This window comes from Ursus arctos, unplaced genomic scaffold, assembly GCF_023065955.2.
Source record: "Ursus arctos isolate Adak ecotype North America unplaced genomic scaffold, UrsArc2.0 scaffold_24, whole genome shotgun sequence".
Taxonomy (NCBI): domain Eukaryota; kingdom Metazoa; phylum Chordata; class Mammalia; order Carnivora; family Ursidae; genus Ursus; species Ursus arctos.
In genome coordinates, this window is record NW_026622919.1 from 20,907,820 (window position 1) to 20,935,643 (window position 27,824).

At 37.6% G+C, this 27,824-nt stretch overlaps 1 protein-coding gene across 1 annotated transcript; it reads left to right on the forward strand.

The window, feature by feature from the left end:
• TOP2A (DNA topoisomerase II alpha) lies at positions 1 to 27,406 on the forward strand. Its single transcript, XM_044389256.3, has 35 exons — positions 1 to 205; positions 1,050 to 1,205; positions 1,430 to 1,520; positions 1,792 to 1,855; positions 3,477 to 3,622; positions 3,773 to 3,870; positions 4,096 to 4,308; positions 4,653 to 4,826; positions 5,016 to 5,117; positions 5,219 to 5,356; positions 7,292 to 7,430; positions 9,526 to 9,683; positions 9,967 to 10,092; positions 10,567 to 10,677; positions 10,815 to 10,920; positions 11,012 to 11,121; positions 11,352 to 11,444; positions 11,981 to 12,095; positions 12,198 to 12,319; positions 13,691 to 13,839; positions 15,464 to 15,695; positions 16,096 to 16,230; positions 16,336 to 16,536; positions 16,702 to 16,897; positions 18,187 to 18,278; positions 18,380 to 18,544; positions 18,671 to 18,754; positions 19,718 to 19,900; positions 20,224 to 20,314; positions 23,789 to 23,941; positions 24,165 to 24,288; positions 24,411 to 24,454; positions 24,854 to 24,994; positions 25,602 to 25,801; positions 26,308 to 27,406. The coding sequence occupies exons 1-35, from the start codon at positions 185 to 187 to the stop codon at positions 26,434 to 26,436; spliced, it is 4,602 nt and encodes a 1,533-aa protein (XP_044245191.2). The 5' UTR covers positions 1 to 184; the 3' UTR covers positions 26,437 to 27,406.
• Positions 27,407 to 27,824: the final 418 nt, after the last annotated feature.

Consider the following 27,824-nt stretch of genomic DNA (forward strand, 5'->3'; position numbering starts at 1 on the left):
GGTGAGAGCGAGTCAGAGATTGGCTTATCTGGTTTGGGCGGGCTACGGGAAGATTCAATTGCGCCTGCAGGAGCTTTTCTAACCGACGAGCGTCTGTGGAGAAGCGGCTTGCTCCGCGGTGGTCTCGAGAGTCCCGCCGGTTTAGTCGCTTGCTGGGTTCTCGAGCCCTTTCACGACGGTCACCATGGAGGTGTCACCACTGCAGGTACAGCTCGCGGAAGGGGCGGGTCGTGGACCCACAGCGCGGCCCGGCATCTCTCTGGCTGCCGGCGAAGGGTTAGGCTCCTGGGCTGTGGTCCCATCGCCGCCGGCTGGGAGCCGGTATTCCGCGTGGTCCCGGGTCTCCTGGGCTCGGCGTGATCGTGAAGAGGATACCCCCCCCCTTTATGGTGCTAGTAGTGAAATATGATCGGCTACGCTGGCTTTTGGGGTGTTGGGTTCTGTTTTACTGTTTCTAGAGGCAGTATTCAACTGGCCTGTATTATAATGGCCCGCGTGTGACTTTAAGCGGCACAGTCAGATATTTTCCTACCCTTCTCTGGAAAACGGGATTGAATGCCCCTGGCCATGGAAGGTGCAGAGCATGGCACGATGTTCCCAGTGAGGAGCCAGCAGGCCCGAGTTGCTCAAAATATGTCCTTCCTGTGTTCAAAACGTTAAGGTGGCCAAAGGATTGACTCGATGGGCCCCCAAACTGCTGCTGACTAGACTCTTATGTGCCTGGGACATAGCAGGCACTCAGTAAATATTTGTGGAATGTCTGAAAGAAGTGGGTGTATTTTATTGATGACATCTAAAACATTCAAGGAAAATAGTTCCGTGTCACATGCACTTGCTGAGATAATACATGTTTATTCAAACTGACTGACAACCTGAGAACTTGGCTGAAGTTAACTTAAATTGCCGTGTTTGTACAAAACGATGTAAATACCTGATAAAAGACTGTGATTTGTCAGAGTGCATAAATCATTACAGTGGGTATTTTGTTTACAGTTTTTAATAAACCTCCGATTAAAAATCCCTTTTCTACAATTTTCCAAAATTGCTAGCCTGTAAATGAAAATATGCAAATCAGCAAAACAAAGAAAAATGCAGATGCTAAGAAAGGACTGTCTATTGAAAGAATCTATCAAAAGAAAACCCAACTGGAACATATCTTGCTCCGCCCAGACACCTACATTGGCTCTGTGGAACTAGTGACCCAGGTAAAGCCAAGTAATTAAATGAAGTTATGAAGTAGTTAAAATGCATACTTTTCCAGGTTAATTTTCTATATATTCCATGTACTTTGAATGTCACAGGAACTGGCCTAAGCTATCATATGTATATTGTAGTATTTAATCCAAAAGACTTTACAGTAATCATGATGATAAAACAGAATAAATATAGAGAGAGTAAAAGTAACTATATTTCTTTGCCTTATTTCTAGCAAATGTGGGTTTATGATGAAGATATTGGCATTAACTATAGGGAAGTCACCTTTGTCCCTGGGTTGTACAAAATCTTTGATGAGATTCTAGGTGAGTAAATTCTTTCACATAAATATCTACTGGTCGAATCCTTCATAAGTATCATTTCTAGCAAACTCTCTATAACCAGAACTCCTATCATTTCAAACAATAGCTGGCAAGGTGAGGCAGTTTACTGGAGTCTAGCAAGTTGAATTCTTTCCTAGAAACAGTACTGTGAATAAATGTTAAATTAACACCTCGTTAATATGACTTTTTACTTTCCATATCTTAATGTTTTTTTAAATATTTTAATTTCTTACAAATGTGTATTTTCTTTCAGTCAATGCTGCAGACAACAAACAAAGGGACCCAAATATGTCTTGTATTAGAGTCACAATTGACCCGTAAGTCTCTTGCATGGTCTTTAGTTTGTTATAGCTCATTGTTACTGTTAGTTACATTTACTTTGATTTATACTAACGTTGGAGTTTTTAGTAAATGAAATTCTGTAAAAGCACAGAAAAGCAGAATGCTAAAATGAACAATCTACAATACCTATCACTTAGATCCAACAGTTATCAATGCCTTGCCATATTTGCTCCATCTATATTTTTTGAGTCATTACAAAATAAATTACATTCAAAATAAATTATGACACTTCATCCCTAAATTTTTCAGTAAGCATCTCCAATAAGTCTAAGCATTCTGGAGTCTAGAGGTTTTACTCTTTCTCGTGATGCTATTCAAATAGTAAACCAGCAGGTGGTGATAGAGAATAATTGGATCTAACATTTCTGGTTATAAATGCTGGGTGTCCCCTTGTCGGTACTCAAGGAGCTTGTTTCACCTTTTTATTAGCCTGGTCAGTTATGGCATAAACTATGCTTTAGGTTCTTTGAGAGAAGTGTGTTAATGATGTACTCGAATGCTAATAAGAGCTTGATATCGTAGTCTTTAAAAAATGGTGGGGATGCCTGGGTGGCTTAGTCGGTTAAGGGTCTGCCTTCCGCCTAATTCATGATCCCAGGATCCTGGGATCGAGTGCCGCATCGGCCTCCTTGCTCAGTGGGGAGCATGCTTCTGCCTCTGCCTCTGCTCTGCCCCCTGCTTGTGCTGTCTCTCCCTCTGACAAATAAATAAAATCTTTAAAAAAAAATGTTGAGCTAGTTTTAGTCTTTTTTGTAGATAATACTAAGTACTACTTGGAATAAGATCCATAGTGTTTGTCTGGTTATAACGAAACTGTACTATCTTATGAGAATTAACTTAAAATAACTAAGAGAAATAAGTCCAAATAAATTTTTAGCATTTTTTTGGCGAGCAGGGAAGTTTATAATTGGTTATGTTTTTCCCTTTCATATTTGTTTTGCAATGTGCTTTGTTGGGTGGGAAAGCTGAGGAAGCTAGGACAGTACAAATAGGTGATCCACTGAAAAGCAGTATAATAGGAGCACCTGGGTGGCTCAGTCGGTTAAGTGTCAGACTCGATTTCAGCTCAGGTCATGATCTCAGGGTCCTGGGATTGATCCTGGAGTAGGGCTCCACCCTCCAAGGAGTCTGCCTGGGGATTCTCTCTCCTCCCTCTGCCCCACCCCCACCCCCACTCATGCGCACACGCTTGCTCGCTCGCTCTCAAATAAATAAGTAAATCTTTAAAAAAACAAAAAAAGAAAGCAGTATAAATAATAGTTTCCAAATTTTTCCTTTCCATTGGGCATAAATCATTTCCCTTTGTTTATCCTAACATTTTAAAATTTCATGTTTTTTCAGCATTATCAGTGTCTGCCCAGGTGTTGGAAAAGGATTAATTTTTTTTTCCTCTTGGCTCCTGTTTCAGGAGTGTCAGGAACTAAGCATGGTGGGAAAGGTAGTTCATGCTGAATTTCAGAAGATATGTATGAAAAACAGTCAAATTGAGACTCACGAATTTCTATGTTTTAAGAATCATGATATTTAAGTATAAAAAATATCAAGCACTAGTTTACCATCTGTTTTACAATAAAAGTTTCATTCTTTTTTTCTTAGGGAGAACAATTTAATTAGCATATGGAATAATGGGAAAGGTATTCCTGTTGTTGAACACAAAGTTGAGAAGATGTATGTCCCAGCTCTCATCTTTGGACAGCTCCTAACTTCTAGTAACTATGATGATGATGAAAAGAAAGTAACAGGTAAAGTATAGAGGAAAATAACATCTTTGTCACTGAAAAAAACACATCTTTTAAATGACTGTGGCATAAAAGTTAAAAACATTGGAATAAATCTCTATAATTGATTAGCATTGCCAGTGATAACAAAGTATTTTACATTTATTTGCTCAGGTGGTCGAAATGGCTATGGGGCCAAATTGTGTAACATATTCAGTACCAGATTTACTGTGGAAACAGCCAGTAGAGAATACAAGAAAATGTTCAAACAGGCAAGTAAATAAGTATCTTGTGCCTCAATTATAAATTGTACTTTAGCAGTTTATAACAGCATTAGTGGTTGGTTTAATTTAACATAATTTATAGGCTATTAAATCATGGAAAATTTTTCATGAATATACATTAAGTTATTTTTTAGGACTTAAAAGTTTGTGTTTAGTTCTAGTTTGTTTTGAAAAGACTTGAATTTTTTATCTTCCTATTTTTTACTCCCACAGACATGGATGGATAACATGGGGAGAGCTGGTGAGATGGAACTCAAGCCCTTTAATGGGGAAGATTATACATGCATTACTTTCCAGCCTGACTTGTCCAAGTTTAAAATGCAAAGCCTAGATAAAGATATCGTTGCACTGATGGTTAGAAGAGCTTATGATATTGCTGGATCCACTAAAGATGTCAAAGTCTTTCTCAATGGAAATAAGCTGCCAGTAAGCATTTTCCAGGGTGTTAAGGGCAATGAGGGACTTTATATGATCATGTCAGAGGCAAAATTGATTTTTCCCCCCTCCGAATTTTTTTTTTTACCACTTCTCAGATATGTTCCTGAAAAGAAAACAGTATGCCACATTTTTTTACTTAGCTCTTTTAAACGCATTAAAGGAAATGTCTTTCTGAAACAACCTCCTAAAGGAATCCTTTTGTGCTCTTTAGTGACCATCTCTTATGCCCATCAGTGAGCATCATTTCATTAGTTTTGAAAAATCCTCATGGTCTCCCACTGAATACTTTTTATAACTTTTTTCTAATACCATAACTTTTAATTCCTATATAGGTAAAAGGATTCCGTAGCTATGTAGATATGTATTTGAAGGATAAGGTAGATGAAACTGGCAATCCACTGAAAATTATCCATGAACAAGTAAACCCCAGGTGGGAAGTATGTTTAACAATGAGTGAAAAAGGCTTTCAGCAAATTAGCTTCGTCAACAGCATCGCTACTTCCAAGGTAATTTTATTTTTGTATTATATGATTTATCTTTACATAGAAGTGTTATTGCTTTTAATAAATAAAATGAACTTGAATATTTGGCTGCCCTGGCATAAGGAAAGCTAAATTAGATTTTTTAAAATATTTGATCATTTTTATAATTTTGAGGATCCTGAGCTTTACAGTTTTGGTATTTTTCCACATTAGGGTGGCAGACATGTTGATTATGTAGCTGATCAGATTGTGACTAAACTTGTTGATGTTGTGAAGAAGAAGAACAAGGGTGGTGTTGCAGTAAAAGCACATCAGGTATGGTATTTTAGCACACTTTCCTTTTTCTAAAGTCAAGGAAGAAGAGAAAGACTATAAATCGTAAGTTTTTAACAATGTAATATCAACTTTTCCTGCAGGTGAAAAATCACATGTGGATTTTTGTGAATTCCTTAATTGAAAACCCAACCTTTGACTCTCAGACAAAAGAAAACATGACTTTACAAGTCAAGAGCTTTGGATCAACATGCCAATTAAGTGAAAAATTCATCAAAGCTGTGAGTACTGGGGCACCTGCATGGTTCAGTTGGATGGGTGTCTGTCCCTCAGCTGGGGGGGGGGTGGTCTGCTTCTCCCTCTCCCTCCACTCCTCTCCCGCTCATGCTTGCTGTCTCTCTCTCTCTCCCTCACTCTCTCTCTCAAATAAATAAATAAAATCTTTAAAAAAAAAAAGTTATGAGTACTTACAAGGAAATAAGAAATAGAAGCACCTTGCTTTATTGTCCATCGCACTTCTCTGCTCTGCAAAAACCAAGACTCCTCCCACATGTCTTCTGCCTCTGAAAAGGAAATAAGAAATAGCTTTCACATCACTGGTGAAAATTATAGCCTTAATTACCATCCATATGCCTCTACTTCCCCATTACATTACATTATCACCATTCAGTTTGGATCACTTCTGAATTCACTGTTTACCAAACATTGCCTAAAGTTGGCTTCCATTCGACACATCCAAAACGGAATTAGTTCTGTCCATACTCACCTCTACACAAGGAGCTTCCCCCACCCAAAAAACAGAACTATTTCCTGTCATAGTAAAAGGCCCCAACCAACCACTAGGTTGCATAAATAAAGCTGCGAGCCTTCTCTTTACCCACCTGCCTCCTCTAATCCAGTCAGTAAGACTCATCTTTTGGATACCTCAGTAGCCTCTCACTGTCATCTCTTTTCTGTATTACTATAATGATTTTTTTTTTTAAGATTTTATTTTTATTTATTTGACAGAAACAGCCAGTGAGAGAGGGAACACAAGCAGGGGGAGTGGGAGAGGAAGAAGCAGGCTCCTAGCAGAGGAGCCTGATGTGGGGCTTGATCCCAGAACGCTGGGATCACGCGCTGAGCCAAAGGCAGACACTTAACGACTGCACCACCCAGGTCTCCTACTATAATGATTCTTAATATTCATAACATTTCAGTCCTTTCTTTGCAATGCTCTTGAGTATTGTCTTTTTGTCTTAAAGCACACGTTTTTGTCTTCATTCTCTTTTGAAGTCTTTTGGTCACTTCCACTCTTAGGAAAAGTCCGGGGGCACCTGGACTCAGTTGGTGGAGTATGTGACTCATGATCTCAGGGTTGTAAGTTTGAGCCCCATGTTGGGTATAGAGATTATTTAAAAATAAAATCTTTGAAAAAAATAAATGAATCAGGGGCACCTGCGTGGCTCAGTTGGTTAAGCGTCAGACTTGTGATTTTTGGCTTAGGTCATGATCTCATGGGTTGTGAGACGGAGATGGCACGTTGGGCTCCGTGCTCAGTGGGGAGTCTGTTTAGGATTCTCTCCTTCTCCCCTACTTGCACACACTCTTACTGTCTGTCTCTCAAATAAAGAAGTCTTTAAAAAATTTTTTTTAAGTTTTTAAGTCCAAATTCTTTAATGTGGCCTACAAGACCCTGCCATCTACAACCTCATCTCAGTACCACTTTTTCCTGTGTTGTCTAAACTTCAGTCCTGCCTGAAATGCTTCTCACTTGGCAAGTTACTTTAGATCTTCAGTGTCATTTCCTCAGGAAAGTCTTTACTTTCTACCCTTCTCCCTGGACGTATGTTATTAGATGTAGCACAGTTTTATCCATAACACTCCTCATGCTTGCAATTTCTCATTTTATTTCCATCTTCCTTATTGTTATCTTTAAGTCCAGGAGGACAAGGACCGTGACCAATTTGTTTTAATCACTAAATCTCCAACATGGGTCTAAGGCCTAGCACAACGTAAATATGTAGTTAGTAAATATTTACTGAATGAATAACTCAACGGAACCATTTCCTCAGTTATGATAACCTAAGACAGGAACACGTGTCATCTTCTGTCTGAAAATTACTTTTTTTTTTTTTTTACCTCTTTTCAAACTTTCAATTATTTTTATAGGCGCTCATTTGTATTCTAGATTTCTGATCATTCTTCTTCCCTAACATGAATCTTCTCATTTTCAGGCAATTGGCTGTGGTATTGTGGAAAGCATACTAAACTGGGTGAAGTTTAAGGCCCAAGTCCAACTAAATAAAAAGTGTTCAGCTGTAAAACATAACAGAATCAAGGGAATTCCCAAACTCGATGATGCCAATGATGCAGGTACGCATTTAATAATGCTTCTAAACTTTAAATCTGGTGGTGGTTATTTGTTTTATTCATTAACAGCATACCTTGGATACTTTCCCCTCGACATGTAATATTCAACAGAATATTTTTACATGGTTAAAAATCAACCAATTCCCTGTTATTGAACATTTAGATCATTTCTAATTTTTCGCTGTTACATTAACGTTGAGATGAGTATTAAGAGTATAAAATAAGGGGCACCTGGGTGGCACAGCGGTTAAGCGTCTGCCTTCGGCTCAGGGCGTGATCCCGGTGTTAAGGGATCGAGCCCCACATCAGGCTCTTCCGCTATGAGCCTGCTTCTTCCTCTCCCACTCCCCCTGCTTGTGTTCTCTCTCTCGCTGGCTGTCTCTATCTCTGTCGAATAAATAAATAAAATCTTAAAAAAAAAAAAAAAAGAGTATAAAATAAGAATTTGTAGTGATCTGGGGTGCCTGGGTGGCTCAGTCGGTTAAAAGTCTGACTCATGATCTTGGCTCAGGTCTTGAGTTCAGGCCCCACATTGGGCTCTGTGCTGGGTATGGAGCCTATAAAAAAAAAAAAAAAAGAAAAGAGAGAGAGAGAAAGAAAAGAATAGAATAGAATAGAATAGAATAGAATAGAATAGAATATGGGTGCACCTGGGTGGCTCAGTCATTAAGCGTCTGCCTTCCCTCAGGTCATGATCCCAGGGTCCTGGGATCGAGCCCCGCATCGGGCTCTCTGCTCGGTGAGCCTGCTTCTCCCTCTCCTTCTGCCTACCACTCCCCCTGCTTGTGCTCACTCGCTCTCTCTCACTCTCTCTCTCTGTCAAATAAATAAATAAGGTCTTAAAAAAAAAAAAAGAATATATAATGATCTATTACCTAATGTAGGGGAGGAAAAAGTTTTCCTCAACCCTCTTAGTTCCTGTCTGGGTCTGAAAATTAAACTGACAAAGACAGGTTAACTGATGAAAAACACACAAATTTATGTAATACAAATTTTACTTGACACAGGAGCTTTCATAGGGAAATGAAGACCCAAAGAACCTGAGTGTTTTACGTTTGAGGAAGAGTGGAAAGATATGATAAGGGCAGAGTATGAACTAAGTATAGTAAACTGGAGGAAGCTCAATGAGACCTGTTCATTCACATACTTTTCAGTGTCACTCTGGAAGATAAGAATGTTCCCTTCCTCTGTGGTGTATGGAGGACACTATTCACATGAGGGTCTCGTGACCTGCTTCAAGGTAGAAGGTTGAGGGGTAAGCTCAGAGAGAACTTGCTTCTAGCATTTTCTCAAACTCCTTCAGCTTAAAATATTCAGTATGCCAAGTACCCTATTTTGGGGTAATGTGTTCTAAACCCTGTCACTAACAAATTTTTTTTTAAGATTTTATTTATTTATTTGAGAGAGAGTGATCATAAGCAGGGGGGAAGGGCAGAGGGAGAAGCAGACTCTCCCTGAACAGGGAGCCCAATGAGGGACTCGGTCCCAGGACCCTGGCCATGACCTGAGACTTAACCAACTGAGCTACCCCGGTACCCACCGATAAATTTTTTCTTTTTTTAAGATTTTATTTATTTATTTCACAGAGAGAAAGACAGCCAGCGAGAGAGGGAACACAAGCAGGGGGAGTGGAAGAGGAAGAAGCAGGCTCCCAGCAGAAGAGCCCGATGTGGGGCCGATCCCAGAACTCTGGGATCATGCCCTGAGCTGAAGGCAGACGCTTAACGACTGAGCCACCCAGGCGCCCCCCACCAATAATATTTTTAACATAATATGACCAAATGAATGTTCAGCCACAGTATAAATGTACAAGAAATGAGCATAAGAGGCGCCTGGCTGGCTTAGTTGTTGGAACTTGCAACTCTTGGTCTCAGGGTTGTAAGTTCAGGCCCCATGTCGGGTATGGAGATTACTTAAAAACAAAATCTTCTTAAAAAAATAGTCTAAAAAACTAGGACTTTTTTTTTTTTACTATGAACATTAGTTCTAATATCTAATTATTAGTGTTTTATCACAAAACTGTTGATAGCACCTCTAAGTTAGTATATTTGAGGTTGAACTAAATGTGCCAATATTAATTTGTGTATTTTTATTTTAGGGGGTCGAAACTCCAATGAGTGTACACTCATCCTGACTGAAGGAGACTCAGCTAAAACTTTGGCTGTTTCAGGCCTTGGTGTGGTTGGGAGAGACAAATACGGTGTTTTCCCACTTAGAGGAAAAATACTCAATGTTCGAGAAGCTTCTCATAAACAGGTAAAACTATCTTTAGAATCTAAATCCAGTTTTACAATGCAGGACTTCATGCTTGTATTTCATTCCCTCACTGAGCATTTTGAAATATATTTTAGATAGTTTATTATTATTTTAAGAAATTGGGTACATTGTAGCATATCTTAACAGATCTTTCTGACTAAAGTATAGGCTAATAATAACTGAAAATACTGGAGCTCCAGAAAACCCAAACAACATACACTGTCCTATTTCTTTTCAAATTTATAAACAGAACATTACCTTTTTTTGTATATGTCCATTTCAGATCATGGAAAATGCCGAAATTAACAATATCATCAAGATTGTGGGTCTTCAGTACAAGAAAAACTATGAAGATGAAGATTCATTGAAGACTCTTCGTTATGGAAAGATAATGATTATGACAGATCAGGTCAGATTTGCCTCCAGATATTTTAGATTGTTATACACTAAATTAAACATGTCTTAATTGTTGCATTGCTTTCCTGCTATGGAAGGAAATTGCTTAACTTGGAGATTTATTCATCACATGTGTGTTACATATACAGGTTAAGTGAGTGGATTTTTCTTTTTTTTTTTTTAATCCCCGTAGAAAAATTTTAGAGGGGCGCCTGGGTGGCACAGTCATTAAGCTTCTGCCTTTGGCTCAGGGCATGATCCCAGCGTTCTGGGATCGAGCCCCACATCAGGCTCTTCTGCTAGGAGCCTGCTTCTTCCTCTCCCACTCCCCCTGCTTGTGTTCCCTCTCTTGCTGGCTGTCTCTGTCAAATAAATAAATAAAATCTTTAAAAAAAAAATTTTTTTTTTAGAGAAATTACCAGTGGGTTAATCATCTTTTTAGTTTCAAAATAATTCTTTTGTGTTTTGGCTTTCCAAATATTTCTAGGACCAAGATGGTTCCCATATCAAAGGCCTGCTGATTAATTTTATCCATCACAACTGGCCCTCTCTTCTACGGCATCGTTTTCTGGAAGAGTTTATCACTCCCATTGTAAAGGTATATTAACTTCTAAATTACCATAATGGATATTTTAAGGCCCCTACTCAATGCTTATATAGCATATAACCCCAGTGATGTACGGTATACAGGGGACTCAGCAGTGTGTAATACGACAGCAATGTTCTTTACCACAGGTGTCTAAAAACAAACAAGAAATGGCATTCTATAGCCTTCCTGAATTTGAAGAATGGAAGAGTTCTACTCCAAATCATAAAAAATGGAAAGTCAAGTACTACAAAGGTTTGTAAGGAAACCCATATAGAACTTCTCATTTTGTTATATATAATTGTACAAGATTATATGGAGTAACTTGATATTCTTGGTTGTGTAGGTTTGGGCACCAGCACATCAAAAGAAGCTAAAGAATACTTTGCAGATATGAAAAGACATCGTATTCAATTCAAATATTCTGGTCCTGAAGATGATGCTGCCATCAGCCTGGTCAGTTTGAGTTCTCTTTCATACATACATTCTAGTTTTGTAAATCACTGCTTTAGCTAGTCGATTGAAACATATAAATTTTTATATAATAGAATGTTTTTAGTAAGCATATCCTAGAGAAAGGGACCATATGTTTTAGGAAACTGAGTTTATTGATTGTTTAGTTTTTATATAAGAGATTTCGGGATATTGTTCATACCAGTGACATCTTGTTTATCTCTAATGTGTAGGCCTTTAGCAAGAAACAGATAGATGATCGAAAGGAATGGCTAACTCATTTCATGGAGGATAGAAGGCAACGGAAGTTACTTGGCCTTCCTGAGGTAAAAATCTTATATATATGTGGGCACCTGGGTGGCTCAGTTGGTCGGGCATGTCCAACTCTTGATTTTGGCTCAGGTTGTGATCTCAGGGTCGTGAAATCAAGCCCCACATGGAGCTCTGTGCTGGGAGCCTGCTTGGGATTCTCCCCACCCCACTCATGTGCTTGCTCACTCACTCTCTCAATCCAAAAAAAAAAATCTTATATATCCTACAACACAATGACTAATTGCTTCAGTAAAAAAATTAATAATAGATAACTATATAAATGTGCTTATTTAGACTGCTGCATAAATGTATGGGGCCTGAAAAATTTTAAAGGCAATGCAGTTTTTCCTAATTGTGCAGCAATTAAATTTGCTTTATCTTTAAAACCTGTAAAGTACTTCTACATAATTTGGTATATTTGAGGGACTTAATAATTATCATAGAATTGATATGCTGAAGATGTCTTTGTTTTATTTTTGGTGTTAAGCATTGTTAAAATCAATGATTTTTTTTAAACTAGATCATGTAATAACCCTCTTTGGTCCCTTAGGATTACTTGTATGGGCAAACTACCACATACCTGACATATAATGACTTCATAAATAAGGAACTTATCCTGTTCTCAAATTCTGATAACGAGAGATCTATCCCATCTATGGTGGATGGTGAGTTCCAAGATGTTAACCTGTTTTTATCATACATAGAAATCAATGTCCAGAAATGGTTAAATTGAGGATACTAATAATTGTACCTCTTTCATTTTGAAGGTTTGAAACCAGGTCAAAGAAAGGTTTTGTTTACCTGTTTCAAACGGAATGACAAGCGAGAGGTGAAGGTTGCCCAGTTAGCTGGGTCAGTGGCTGAGATGTCCTCTTATCATCATGGTGAGGTAAACACACAGTCCATAAATGTTTCCAGAAAGCACTATAGCAATAATACCTGCAAATCATTTTCCAAACATTTAGTGAGAGTGCTTGGTGAGATGAACACTGGTTCATCCATAGTAGAGGACGATTTGGTGCAATCTGTCAAACTATAAATGTGCTTACCCTTTGACCTAACAAATCTATTTCTAAAAATTATATTCTGGTAAGGAGACTCATAAATCTGTAAGGATCTATGTTCAAAGATGTGTTTAATATACCTTTGTGATGCTAAAATTTAGTCACTGAAAATGTCCATCAATTGAAAAATTGTTGTAGATTGTGACACATCTATGCCTGAAATCAATTATATAACTGAAGTAAATCTGTGTGTACTGACATTGAGAATATCCATAGTCCATTGTCAGTGAGGAGAAAAAGAGCCAGAACAGTACTTAAAGCAAAATACCTAGAAGGGTGTGCTCCAGGTTGTTAACTTTGGTTATCCTGTGAATTAAAAAGGACAACTTTCTAATTTTTTTATATTTCTGAATTGTTTGGTTTTATACAAACATATATTCCTTTTTTATTTTGTGATTAAATTGCTTTTTTGCATTCATTATATTTTAAAGAACTAGGTTGCCTATAGGTTTCTAGAACTTTAAATGTAATGATTATCTCACTTATTGCTTTCAATCAAAACATAGTGGGCATTCAGGGACGCCTGGGTGACTCAGTCGGTTAAGGTCGGCCTTCTGCTCAGGTCATGATCCCAGGGTCCTAGGATCGTCCCACATCAGGCTTTTTACTCAGCAGGGAGCCTGCTTCTCCCTCTGCCTGCCGCTGTCCCTGCTTGTGCTCTCCCTCTCTGTCTCTGGCAAATAAATAAATAAAATCTTAAAAAAAAAAAACATAGTGGGCATTCAGTAAACGTTCTCCCAACAAACATTTGTTGAAAGCTTACCATGAACCAGGTATATAAAAAAATCACATATGTTCCTTACTTGAAGGTATAATCACAGTTTAATCATCCACCCCACACACACGCACACGTACACACACACACACACACAACTACAGAATAAAGTGATACATGCTAGAATAGAAATGAACAAAGTGTTGTAACACAAAAGAGGAAATATTTCATTCTGCTGAGGGTGAAGAGAAGAGCTATGCCTTCAAGGTTGAATAGGATTTAACAGAAATTATTGGAAGGCAAGACCCCTGAATTTGGAGCCAGAAGTCTTGAGTTTAGATGCATAGACCATGTAATTATCTGGGAAGAGTCAATAAACATCTATACCTCATAAAACCTTACAGGATTATAGTGAGGCTTAGTCATAATAATGGAATATTATTAGAAGCCTACAGATTAACAAATCTTTTTCCACCCCCAGATGTCACTAATGATGACCATTATCAATTTGGCTCAGAATTTTGTGGGTAGCAATAATCTGAACCTCTTGCAGCCCATTGGTCAGTTTGGTACTAGGCTGCATGGTGGCAAGGATTCTGCTAGTCCTCGATATATCTTCACAATGCTCAGGTGAGTATGCCTTCAGTTTCTAGTGAACTGCCATTTCCAATTTTGAAATAATGTGACATTTAGTTGACCAAAAATATAAAAATTCAATTAATCAGAAAATGTACTTTTGATGTAGATGCTTAGAGTATTAATTGTTTTAAAACTAGCTGACTTAAGTTCAATTACACTACTCTTTACAATGAGCAGAAAGTCTAAATTCTATTTCAGTTTGATAGCCGTGCCTTTGAATTTCTTAGAAGTATTGTTTCCTTGCCAAACTAAATGTTTTTACTTCCATTTCTTATATTTTCTTCACTTTCATCGTACAGAGCAGTGGTTCTCAGCCAGGGTAGATTTTGCACCACCATCCCATCTCCCAGGAGGTGTAGTAATGTCTAGAGACATTTTTGATTGTCATGACTAGGGGAGCTGTGCTATGTCAGGTGGGCAGCAGCCAGAGCTACCACTAAACACCTCCATAACAAGGAATTATCTGACCCAAAATGTCAATAATGCCCAGGTTGCGAAACCCTGCTGTAGACTTGGGGTCAGAGTAAAGAAGAACTTAATTCTTCCTAAATACCACAGTTGAAATTTTACTCTTTATGAGTCTATGGGAAGTATATTATGAATAGTCAATTTTCCACTGTCCCCTTATTCAACCTTTCAGCAGCGTTAGCTAGTTAATCACTTCATCCTCCTTGAAACTCTTCTTTATTTGGCCTCCAAGATACCAGACCGTTGTCTTTCTTCCTTATTTGTCTTCTTTGCTAGGTCCTTCTCATCTTCCCAGCCTCTAACTACTGACCTGCCCCTTAAGCTCCTTCATTAGCTCTCTTTCCACTAGCTATACTCACTTCTTCCTATCCATGGATGATAACCCATCCATCTAGTCTCAACAGCTCCAACAACTGAATCTCTTATACCTGACTACCCTCTCAGTATTTACTAAGGCACCCCATTCATCTAAAGTGCTATAATACAGTCTACCATCCTTCTTTCTTATGACAGCCAACTGATTTTTTTTAAATAGATCACTCTGGTTCAGAACCTTCCAACTTTTTCATTTAGAGTAAAATCTAAAGGACCTACATGATCTATGTCCCCACTCCCCATATCTTTTGACTCCATCTCATACTGTCTGTTCCAAACACATCTGGCCTCTGCCTATATTCAAACATGCCAAGCACACTCTCTCTTCAGGGATTTTTACTTACTGGGCCCTCTGCGTACAACACTCTTTCTCCAGATAACCTCATGATGGCTTATTCTCTCAATTTCTTCTCTGCTCTAATGTTATCCTTTCAGAAAGTGTTACCATTCGTTAGCACCTTCAATCATTCCATCACTTTTACCTACTTTTTCTTAGCTTTTTTTTTTTTTACTTAGCATTTATCCCACCATCTGACAAGATGTACGTGCATTGCCTGTCTCCCTGTAGTAGAATGTGAGCTCCTTGGGGACTTTATGTCTGCAGTACCCGACACATACAAAGTACTCAATAAAGAGTGTTAAATGATCATTAGTCAGCAAGTAAAGGCAAAGTAATTTTCATGCATAGATAAAAGATAACATGTCCTTTTCACAAATTAAGTATCAAAGTCAGTATTTTTGTAAAATAACATTCTTTGATTGTTTTCTTTAGCCCTTTGGCTCGGTTGTTATTTCCACCAAAAGATGATCACACATTAAAGTTTTTATATGATGACAATCAACGTGTTGAACCTGAATGGTACATTCCTATTGTACCCATGGTGCTGATAAATGGTGCTGAAGGAATCGGTACTGGGTGGTCCTGCAAAATCCCCAACTTTGATATTCGTGAAGTTGTAAATAATATCAGGCGTTTGATGGATGGAGAAGAACCTTTGCCAATGGTAACTATTCTGTGTATATCAGGATCCTTCCTTTTCCTCTGGTTTCAATTCAGTAGACTATATAAAGAAGGCACATAAAATTTATTTCATACTTTAATGTTCATTAGATTTATTGTTTAATGCTGTTGGGATTTCTGTTTTTAGTGTCACATTTAGAAAACCTTCTTTAGGGGCGCCTAGGTGGCTCAGTCGTTAAGCGTCTGCCTTCAGCTCAGGGCCTGATCCCGGCTTTCTGGGGTCGAGCCCCACATCAGGCTCCTCCACTGGGAGCCTGCTTCTTCCTCTCCCACTCCCCCTGCTTGTGTCCCCTCTCTCGCTGGCTGTCTCTCTCTCTCTCTCAAATGAATAAATAAAATCTTTAAAAAAAAAAAACCTATTCTTCTTTAAAATACCAATTTAGCTTCCAAGTTACAAGAACTTCAGGGGTACTATTGAAGAGCTGGCTCCAAATCAATATGTGATAAGTGGTGAAGTGGCTATTCTTAATTCCACAACCATTGAAATCTCAGAGCTTCCTATCAGAACATGGACCCAGGTAAGTAATTGTGGATTTCTCCTTTGATTTTTGTGTACTACTACTTGTTGAATACTCCTAAGCCTGTATTCTAGACACTTACAAAAGGATTATATCTTTCTTTAGACATATAAAGAACAGGTTCTAGAGCCCATGTTGAACGGAACTGAGAAGACACCACCTCTCATAACAGATTATAGGGAATACCATACAGACACCACTGTGAAGTTTGTTGTGAAAATGACTGAAGAGAAACTAGCAGAGGCAGAGAGAGTGGGACTACACAAAGTCTTCAAACTCCAAACTAGCCTCACATGCAACTCTATGGTATGTCTTATTTTAAAAGAGGCACCCATGTTTCAATTAATATCGATTTTAAAAGGATATCCTAGAATACTTTTATATTTTTGAAGAATAAAGTCATTTCTCTAAAACCATTAAAGTTTAGCCAATTTATCTGTTCTTGACTCTAATCTTGTTTTTCTTTTCTAGGTGCTTTTTGACCATGTAGGATGTTTAAAGAAATATGACACAGTGTTGGATATTCTAAGAGACTTCTTTGAACTCAGGCTTAAATATTATGGATTAAGAAAAGAATGGCTTCTAGGAATGCTTGGTGCTGAATCTGCTAAACTGAACAACCAGGCTCGCTTTATCTTAGAGAAAATAGATGGCAAAATAATCATTGGTAAGTTTTTGGGTTAATAACTGTCTGTACTACAACTACAATTATGCCAAATTTTAAGCATTATGGGGGAGAGTAATGGTGGGGAGGGAGGGCAAAATCATTTAGTTCCGATAGCTTTTCTTAGATTACATCTTGAGAAATCATGATTTAGTTGACATTTGGAGAATAGAGAGATAGAAAGGTACCTGTGTAAAGTGATCAAGAGAAGAGATGGTAAGTCTGAGGGGAGAAAAAGGCCAGAAGGAAGATTATAAATAGCTTATATTACAACTAAATTGTGTACCGAAGACTGAGAGTCATGTCTCAGAATTTTTTTTTTTTTTTAAGACATTCTAGAAGCAATTAAGTCAGGGTTTAAGTGACCTGGAAAGAAATAGTTCTGATAAAAGCTGGGTTGTAAGGAAGTTTAAAAAAAAAAAAAAAAAATAGCTCAACCCTGGCCAGGGCTAACTAGGAAAGCCAGGCAACAATAGCAAATCCCAAAACATGGCAACATGAGTTCCTGGTGATTACAGAATAATTTTCTGGTGGTACACAAAAATGTTTAACTTAATAGTTACATGTTCAAATCCGTGAATATTTTTTAAACTGATAACACTAGCATAACCACCCCTTAATTTCATAGAATTATTGCTTAAGACAAAGCTAAAATGAGTGATAATGAACATAATTCAAAGAAAACAGAAAGTAAAGGTTGTGTCTAGTTGACTGGAATTTAGGGAATAATGGGACTATGCAGTCTTCTTGAGTATAAAAATGTAGAGGGCCTAAACATATAATCTGTGTAAAGTTAATTGATAAAAAATGGTGCTCAGAAATTCATTCCAAAATATCTTGTAGCTAATAACTTAATATCCCTCAAAGTGTAATAAATTGACTGCAGTAGTCATTGGAAGAGAGGTACTCTAAAAAGGAATGGGTACAACATGGAGAAATCAATGGTTGGGTTGGTGGCACTAAAATCTCGCCCAATCAAATGTTAAAATTTTCAAAAGGGAGTATAATTGAGGTAGAGACTTATCAGAAATAAAGGTTTGATTGTCTTCTGTCCTTTTAAGAGTTATAATTAGATCAACAGTTTCATAATGTGATTTGACTGTCCCCCTTGTGGCAACTTACATTTGTCAGTGGTTTAGGAAAACACTTTTCTCTAAACCAGGATGTACAGATTTATGCAAGACAAGGACAGTTTAATTATTAATTTTAATCTTTTGAATTAATATGGTAAAACCTATTCCTTTTCTAAATTATTGCTCAAAACCATTATTTCTGTTTACATTTTTTAATAGAAAATAAGCCTAAGAAAGAATTAATTAAAGTTCTGATTCAGAGGGGATATGATTCAGATCCCGTGAAGGCTTGGAAAGAAGCCCAGCAAAAGGTAATTTCTTGGTTAGCATTTTCTATGTTCTTAAAGACTGTATAATCTAGTGTCTCTATTTCATATTTCCTGTTAAAGCTACATTTTAATTCCTCCACTAGGCACCAGACGAAGAAGAGAATGAAGAGAGTGACAATGAAAATGAAGCTGAAAAGAGTGACTCTGTACGAGATTCTGGACCAACCTTCAACTACCTTCTTGATATGCCTCTTTGGTATCTCACCAAGGAGAAGAAAGATGAACTGTGCAAGCTGAGAAATGAAAAAGTGAGTTGTTGGTGGAGAGTAACATTGCTAAGTTGTTCCAATGGTGAAAGTAAAAACTGTGCTTCATGAAAATTGTGTGCTATTTATGCCCAAAATTAACTCTAATTTTCTTACTATCTTATGAAGGAGCAAGAGCTAGAAACATTAAAGAGAAAGAGTCCATCAGATTTGTGGAAAGAAGACTTGGCTGCTTTTATTGAAGAGCTGGAGGTGTGTAGTTTATAACTGACCATGTTAGAGTTTTTATTAATGAAATAGTACATTCTAGCAAGATACCTCTTTGTCAAGAAATTTCACAGTTGGGGGCGCCTGGGTGGCTCAATTGGTTGAGCGTCTGCCTTCGGCTCAGGTCAATGTCTCCAGGTCCAGGGATCAAGCCCCACATCAGGCTCCCTGCTCAGTTGGCGAGTCTGCTTCTCCCTCTCCCTCTGCTGCTCCCCCTGCTCTGCTCTCACTCTCTCTAATAAATAAACAAATATATATATTTTTTACAAAGAGAGAAAGAAAGAATACAAGAGGCATAAGGAAACATTCCACGATAACACAAAAAAGAACAGATTGTTAGAATGAAGTAAATCATGGCCAGAGGCATACTACCTAGAAGTTTTTGGACAAAGAGGAAAGGGTAGGAGCAGATTTCTAACTTACTGGGACTGAGACGATGAAGAGAAATTAAATATGGAAAAACACCAACCCAGTCTCCCAGTCAACCTACAAGGACAAAAATGTTTACCTTCAGGGCTAGCTAATCAGTAGTTTCAGAAGATACTTTTTACCTAAATCTCACTAATATGCTTTGTTTTCCAACATTATTTTAAGATAAGAAAAAGCATTTCATAAATTAAGTTAAAATGCTAATATGCAGTTCTGTATTATTACACTTCGGTATGGATGTACAAGTGGAATTCCATCCTTTCCCTTCTTATTTGAATTTACAAATATGTGTATATGTAGCTACATATTTTAACCTAACACAGTTTCCCCTTTTTATCTTCAGAAAGCTTAAATGGTAGAATCAAGAGCAGAACCCAATCTTCTGTGTCCACACTTGTCAAAGTGGGCCTTAATTATATCTTCACTATAATTGATGGCATGCTTAGTTGTGGCAAGTAGCCTCGATTTTGTAGTGTCTTTGTTGACTTATAAACTTGCTTTCTTCTACCCCATTTGTAGGCTGTTGAAACAAAGGAAAAACAAGAAGAACAAATAGGACTTCCTGGGAAAGGGGGGAAAGCAAAAGGGAAAAAAACACAAATGGCTGAAGTTTTGCCTTCTCCATGCGGGAAAAGAGTCATCCCCCGAGTGACCATAGAGATGAAAGCAGAGGCGGAAAAGAAAATTAAAAAGAAAATTAAGGTACTACTCTTGAAAAGTTATACATAAATACTTAAAACTTATTTTAGCTTTAAATTGAACAAATGATATTATAAAATTTCTATCCCATAGTTTGCAATTAATCCTATATCTAATCATAACTTTGTTTTCCTGTGAGCCTGATTTTTTTTTAATGTTTAAGTATCTTGAAAAAATCATACCCATCCGCTTTATTCAGAGCTCTTAACCAAAATTTAAGGGAAAATATCACTCTTCGACCAGTTATATATTTGTATATTTGACCTTACATTATTCCAAATAATAAGTTAGCAGAACTTGACCATCTTTGTCTTATTCTCTTTTAGAATGAAAACACTGAAGGGAGCCCTCCAGAAGACGGTATCGAACTAGAAGGTCTGAAACAAAGGTTGGAGAAAAAACAGAAAAGAGAAGCAGGTATTAAAATATTTTAAGTAGAATGGTACAGAGTTGAGATTAAATTGTGTCTGTTACCTAGTACATTCCTCATAGATGTTTAGTAAGTCCTTACTGAGTAACATGATGGAAGGCTGTGTCTAAAGTTTACTTGAACCTCCCTAATACTGTCCTTGGATATGATTTATTTTAGAACAGATCATTTTGAAATAGTTTGTTAATTTGGCTACTTGAATTCCTTAGTTGGGATCTAAAGAAAACACACTGAGTTTATTAAACTCCACTTTCTAGCCAACTATAAGGCTCTAATATATATTAATATATAAAGCTTCTTAAGAATAGTGAGCACATCTTCGTCGTGTTTATATTATCCCTAAGGTTGAACACCATGCCCGGGATATAAGTAGTACTTAGTAAATTAAATAGAATTAAGAATTCTACTAACCATTTGATTATACCCTTATTGAGTATCTACTTTTTTTAACTTCTTAAGATATTCACATACCAAATTCATCCATTTAAAGTATTCCATTCAGGGGCACCTGGGTGGCTCAGTCGATTAAGCATCTGCCTTTGACTCAAGTCATAATCCCTGGGTTCTGAGATCAAGCCCCATGTTGGGTTCCCTGCTCAGTGGGGAGCCTGCTTCTCCCCTTCTCTCTGCAGCTCCCCCTGCTCGTTTTCTCTTCCTCTCTGTCAAATTAATAAAATATTTTAAAAATAAATAAAGTATACCATTCAATCATTTTAGTATACTCAACAGTTTTAAAACAATTTTTTGCACCAAAAAGCAACACTACCCGTTAATGTTCACTCCCCATTTCCTACCAATTTCCCCTCCCCCTAGGCAACCATTAACCTACTTTCTATCTCTAAAGTTACTTATTCTGGACATTTCATTTGAATGAAATCATATAATATCTGGTCTTTTGTCCCTGGTAGTTTTCACTTAGCATAATGTTTTCAAAGGTCATCAATGTAGTGACATGTATCGATACTTCATTCTTTTTTATTGCCAAATAGTTTTTCATAGTATGAATATATCACATTTTATTTATTTCTTCATCAGTTGATAGGTATTTGGCTTGTTTCCACTTTTTGGCTGTTGTGAACACTGCTATGAATATTTGTCTACACGTTTTTATACAGACTTAATGTTTTTATTTCTTTTGGGTAGATACCTAGGAGTGGAATTGTGCTGGGTCATATGATTTTTTTCTGTTTAACCTTTTGAGGAACTGCCACACTGTTTTTCAGAGCAGCTGTACCATTTTACATTTCCTCCAACAGTGTATGAGTGTTCCAATTCTCCATATCCTCACCAGCACAGTTCATTCCTTGTCACTTTTTTTTGTTCTAGCCATCCTAGTGGATATGAAGTGGTTTCTCGTGGTTTTGGTTTGCATTTCCCTATTGGCTAATGATGTTGAGTATCTTCCCATGTGCTTATTGGCCATTTATATTTCTTTGGGAAAATGTCTATTCAGACCTTTTGCCCATTTTTTAATTGGGCTATTTATCTTTTGTTGTTGAGTTAGTTGTAAGATTTCTTTATGTATTCTAATGTTTTTATTTTTATTTTTTTTTTAAGATTTTATTTATTTATTCGACAGAGAGAGACACCCAGCGAGAGAGGGAACACAAGCAGGGGGAGTGGGAGAGGAAGAAGCAGACTCATAGTGGAGGAGCCTGATGTGGGGCTCGATCCCATAACGCCGGGATCACGCCCTGAGCTGAAGGCAGACGCTTAACCGCTGTGCCACCCAGGCGCCCCTCTAATGTTTTTAAAGATTTTTATTTTATTTTGGGGCACCTGGGTGGCTCAGTCGTTAAGTGGCTGCCTTCGGCCCAGGGCGTGATCCTGGCATTCTGGGATCGAGCCCCGCATCAGGCTCCTCCACTGGGAGCCTGCTTCTTCCTCTCCCACTCCCCCTGCTTGTGTTCCTTCTTTCTCTGGCTGTCTCTTTCTCTGTCAAATAAATAAATAAAATCTTTAAAAAAATTTTTTTATTTTATTTAGAGAGAGAGCACAGGTGCGTGAGTGGGGGAGGAACAGAGAGAAAAGGAAAGAGAGAATCTGAAGCAGACTCCACCCTGAGCGCAGAGCCCCACACAGGGCTTGAGCTCATGACCCTGAGATCATGACCTGAGCCAAAATCAAGAGTTGAAGGTGTAACCAACTGAGCCACCCAGGTGCCCCAGATTCCTTTATGTATTCTAGATGCCCGTCCCTTATCAGAAATATGATTCTCAAATACTTTCTCCTATTTTATAGATTATCTCTTTATTTTCTTATAGTGTCCTTTGAACCACAAGTTTTTAATTATGATGAAGTCTAATTTATCTTTGTTTTTCCTTTTGTTGCTTGTGCTTTTGGTATCATGTCTAATCTTTTTCCAAAGTCATGAAGATTTACCCCTTTGTTTTCTTCTAAGAGTTTGTTGGGTTTTTTTTTTTTTAAGATTTTATTTATTTATTTGACAGAGAGACAGCCAGCAAGAGAGGGAACACAAGCAGGGGGAGTGGGAGAGGAAGAAGCAGGCTCCCAGCAGAGGAGCCCGATGTGGGGCTCGATCCCAGAACACCGGGATCACGCCCTGAGCCGAAGGCAGACGCTTAATGACTGAGCCACCCAGGCGCCCCTCTTCTAAGAGTTTTAGTTTTAACTCTTACATTTAGGTCTGTGATCCATGTTGAATTAATTTTTCTATGTGGCATAAGGAAGGAGTCCAACTTCATTCTTCTGCATGTGGATATCTGGTTGTCCCAGCACCATAATGAAAACCTTCTTTCCCTATTAAATTGTCTTCACCCTTGTCAAAAATCAATTGGCCATAAATATTAGGGTTTATTTATGGATTCTCAACTCTATTCCATTGATCGATCTATATAAGTCTAACCTTGAGTATCTACTTTTAATAGATAGTGTGTGTTCTGTGGGAAATGCAAAGATGAATGAAACAAATGGAAACATCTTAGTATTAATCTTAAGAAATAATAAAAGTATGCCATACTGTGCAAAATTATATATTGACCTTCAAATGCAATACACCTTTAACCTTAAACCTAGCAAGAGATCTTTTAGCATATAAAACCAATGAATCAGTTGAGTATTTTGAGCTTTCATGTTCCCATGAGTTTGATTACTCTCAAATAATGAGAGGGCACAAGAAGTGGGAGACCATGGCATTTTACCTGCAAGAGGTTTATCAAGAACAGAAATTAAAGCAGTATTAAAGCCATTCTAGGGACTGAGAAAAAGGTGAGATCAGTGTGGGTACATGTACATTGTGGAGGTGACAACAATTCATTTATGAGATTAAATGACCAAGCTATAAACTCCACGGGAAGAGGGACTTTGTCCGTTTCTGTTCATCATCATATTCTCAATACTAGCACCGAGCTCAGTAAATATTTGAAAGATGGATGGATGATAGACAGAGAAAAGTGAGTCGAAGAATATGTAAAGATGGTTAATTCCTATCTCTCTTCTAGGTACCAAGACAAAGAAGCAAGCTACATTGCCATTTAAACCAATCAAAAAAGGAAAGAAGAGAAACCCCTGGTCTGATTCAGAATCAGATATGAGCAGTAACGAAAGTAACTTTGATGTCCCTCCACGAGAGATAGAGCCACGGAGAGCAGCAAGTAAGAAAAAGTGAACAATGCTGGATGTCCTGAAAGATCTGAGTGGCATTAATCCCAGAAACTGTTATATCTTAGAGCAGTAATTATTAAGTTTTTGGAAAAACAAAAGCATCTTTTAAGAGATTAAACGAAAGCTTAAATCTTCATAAAGTTATATCAATCTGTGGATTAAATATTTCTGTTACCCTCTTTTATTCTTTGTCTATGTATGTTTTTTTAATAGCAAAAACCAAATTCACGGTGGATTTGGATTCAGATGACGATTTCTCAGATTTTGATGAAAATACTCAAGATAAGGATTTTGTCCCATCAGATGTTAGTCCTCTTAAGACCAAAGCTTCCCCAAAGTAAGTATCTTCTCTAATATGGATTTTATCATGATTGTTGCCAGCAGTCAATGCTATATTCTTTGTTACTTAACACATTTAGAATTGGTTGTCAGGATGTTTTTTGTTTTTTTTTATTCTAGACATACTACTAAAGAACTGAAGCCACAGAAAAGTGCCACGTCAGGTACGTATTTAAGTAAAAATAGTGAGATGTCTGCTTCCCTGAGACACTCAGGTCCAGCTGAGTTTGAATCTAACTACATTATCTAAGTCCTTCCTTTGAAGATAAACGTGGGTTTTTATTAGCATTACATTGGTGTTGTTCATTAGGGTTAGTTTTGCACAGAAAGGGGTTCTACACTTAATATACTAAAAGTCATCCCGTGCTTGCTGTTTACTGTGCTGGGTGCTAGAGGTACAAAAAGTAACTGCTGATGAAGAATCCAGAAATTAGATCAAAGTTATAAGAGTATGTTTTAAATGTTCTAGAAGAATCACAGACTTGTTGTTTAAATGGGGATTCAGAGCAGGAAACAGATTTTTATGTGTTGCTTATATGTATTATTTTCCTTTCCATTTGAAGTAATGGACCTTGACACTGATGATGCCAAGGACAGTGTGCCACTTTCTCCAGGTTCTCCTGCTGCTGATTTCTCAGCTGAAACTGAAATTATAAACCCTGTTTCTAAAAAGAAGGTGGCGGTGAAGAAGATAGCAGCAAAAAGTGAGCCTCAATCATTGAGATGGGTTAATATTAAGATTAAGTAGCTGTCTGCCACAGTCAGTTTCAATTATTTTACTCCCAAAAGTTACTATTAATATTGGAATTAAACCTTTTCCAAATGGAAGCAAATATTTAGATCTTTGTAATCAAAATTGGTGCTCAAAAGGTTTAAAATCAGCATGTTTCTCAAAGTGCCAGGCATTATCTAGCTCATTTTTATGACAGGGACAGATTTTATAAACAGTGCAGAAGTTTAATGTAAAACATAAACCTATAAAAAAAATTAGATGCTTAAGAATACTTTGATTCTCTAAGCATGTTCTTCAGGCAGAAGAAAATTAATTCAAGTTTAAAATTTGGAGTTTCAGATAGTAATGTAAATGTAAAAAATATGTATCTAAATGAATATTGGCTTATAAAACAATAAAAAATACTCTCATATGGACAAAAAAAAAAAAGAATACTTTGATTCTCTAATGTATTTTCAGCTCTGTTAGATTTTTTCCTATATTAAATGTAAGCAATCAACAGCTTGCTAAAGAAAGTTCACAGTGAGAACAATTCATGTAAGAGTAGACACGTGACGAATGCCTGTGTTGACTTGCAGGTCAGTCTTCCACCTCCACTACAGGTGCCAAAAAAAGGGCGGCACCAAAAGGAAGCAGAAAGGATCCAGGCTTGAATTCTGATGTGCCTCAAAAGCCTGATCCCCCCAAAACCAAAACTCGCCGCAAAAGGAAGCCATCCACTTCTGATGATTCTGACTCTAATTTTGAGAAAATGATTTCTAAAACAGTCACAAACAAGGTGAGTATTTATCCTAGACAGTCCTTTTGGTGTAGGTGTTTTAAAATACATAACCAAGATTTGCTCTTAATAATCTGACACATTTTTAAGAAAATAAGTGTAGGGACCCCTGGGTGGCTCAGATGGTTAAGTGTCTGCCTTCAGGTCAGGTCCTGATCTCAGGGTCCTGGGATCGAGCCCTGCATCAGGCTCCCTGCTCAGTGGGGAGCCTGCTTCTCCCTCTCCCTCCCCCTCTGCCCCTCCCCCCACTCATGCTCTCTCACTCTCTCTCTCTCTCTCAAATAAATAAAGAAACATAAATCTCATAATCCTTTTAGCTTTTAGTAGTTGTAACAAAGCTACATTTAAAAATATGCCACTTAGTCAATGAGTTGCCCTAGATCTGTTTCTTACTGCTTATTAGGAGGAGGGAAACTCCTTGAATTGTAGTCTGTTAATGTATTTTTTACAGTGAAATGTTGCTGTCAGACTAACATTGTGCAAATTACTTGGACTTCCTCTTGTAGAAATCCAAGGGGGAGAGTGAGGACTTCCATCTGGACTTAGACTCAGCTGTGGCTCCTCGGGCCAAATCTGGACGGGCAAAGAAACCTATAAAGTACCTCGAAGAATCAGATGAAGATGATCTGTTCTAAAATGTGATTATTTTAAGTAATGGTCTTATTGAGCCCAAGACTGGTTTTAGAGTTACCTGAGTCCCTTAATTTCCTCCCCTCTGAATTTTGTTTGGGGAGGTAGTTTTAATCCAGAACCACCGAAGTGAAGTGTGTAGAGCCCAAGGATCTATTACCGTTTTATAATACTGTCTAAGTAGTGACCACCTCGTGGGCATTGTTTTCTTCTCTGCTTTGTCTATGTTCGGAATGTCTTCTCTTTTGTCTTTAGAATCTGATTTTAAATTCTTCTGGACTCTGGAGACAGTCGTGTGGTCAGTTCAGCATAATATATTGACCACTCATTAAGCTAAAATTATTATAAAAGTGTCTACTCTGCCTCCTTTCCTGCTTTCAGTAAATATGAGATAGAGCATGATTAATTCTGTTTTACCTTAGTTTTATAGGTAATTTTCCATCAGATAGAATTTTATCGTTCTAGTACAACTACTCCCCACTCAGCCTTTTATGTGCTGAATTTTTGCTCAAGTAATGAGAACTTGCTCATATTCTTCATATCCTTTTGAATATTAGCAGGGGCTGAAGAAAAACAGCCTGGCTGTGTTCGTATAACCTCAACACAGTCAATAGGGTGAAGAAAATTAGTGTTGTGACTGTCTCAATTCTTGATTTGTCCCCTCGGGCTATCTCCAAGTTTGAATCTCCCAAAGAGCAAATTTCTAGGGAGCATTGGATTGCAAGAAAGTGGGGGACAGCATTCACTCAAAGATCTTATATCAATGCCATCCATACTCAGCACTGAGCGGTTATATCGATTCTGAGAAATCTCCGTATTTTCAACTTACAAACTTTTTAAGACATTTCTGCATTTTTACATGTGTGTGACATGAGTGTTGTTTTCAATGTTTTTGTAAATATTTATTATGTTTTTCTATTTCACTTAATTCCAACAATTTTTTACTTCAATAAAATGTTCTAAACATTGTAACCCATTGATTGCCCTTTTTTTCCCTTGCAGTATACCCTTTTCCTTACTCTAAAATACATCCGTCTGTACTTCCCTTTGACAACTATTCTGATCATTTGCTGATGTACCTACCTACTAGCCCCTGGCCATAGTAATAGGTCTAAGAGATAGGCATCATGACCTAATTAAGGCCAATCAGGTTTTTCCCTGGGTTTTTATACATTGGTACAAAGTTCTCCTTCACACTAAGAAGGCCTTGGCCCTCCATGAACAAGTAGTTTCAAATATGCGTGGTTGTTGTTTTGTTTTGTTTTGTTTTTTTAATGATCCCTTTAACAACTTTTGATAATCAGGACAACTACTTGATGATCTCAGTAAATGACATTAGGGCAACTGGCCAATCATTTAGAAAGAAATGTTAGGTAAGTCCAATCCCTTCCTC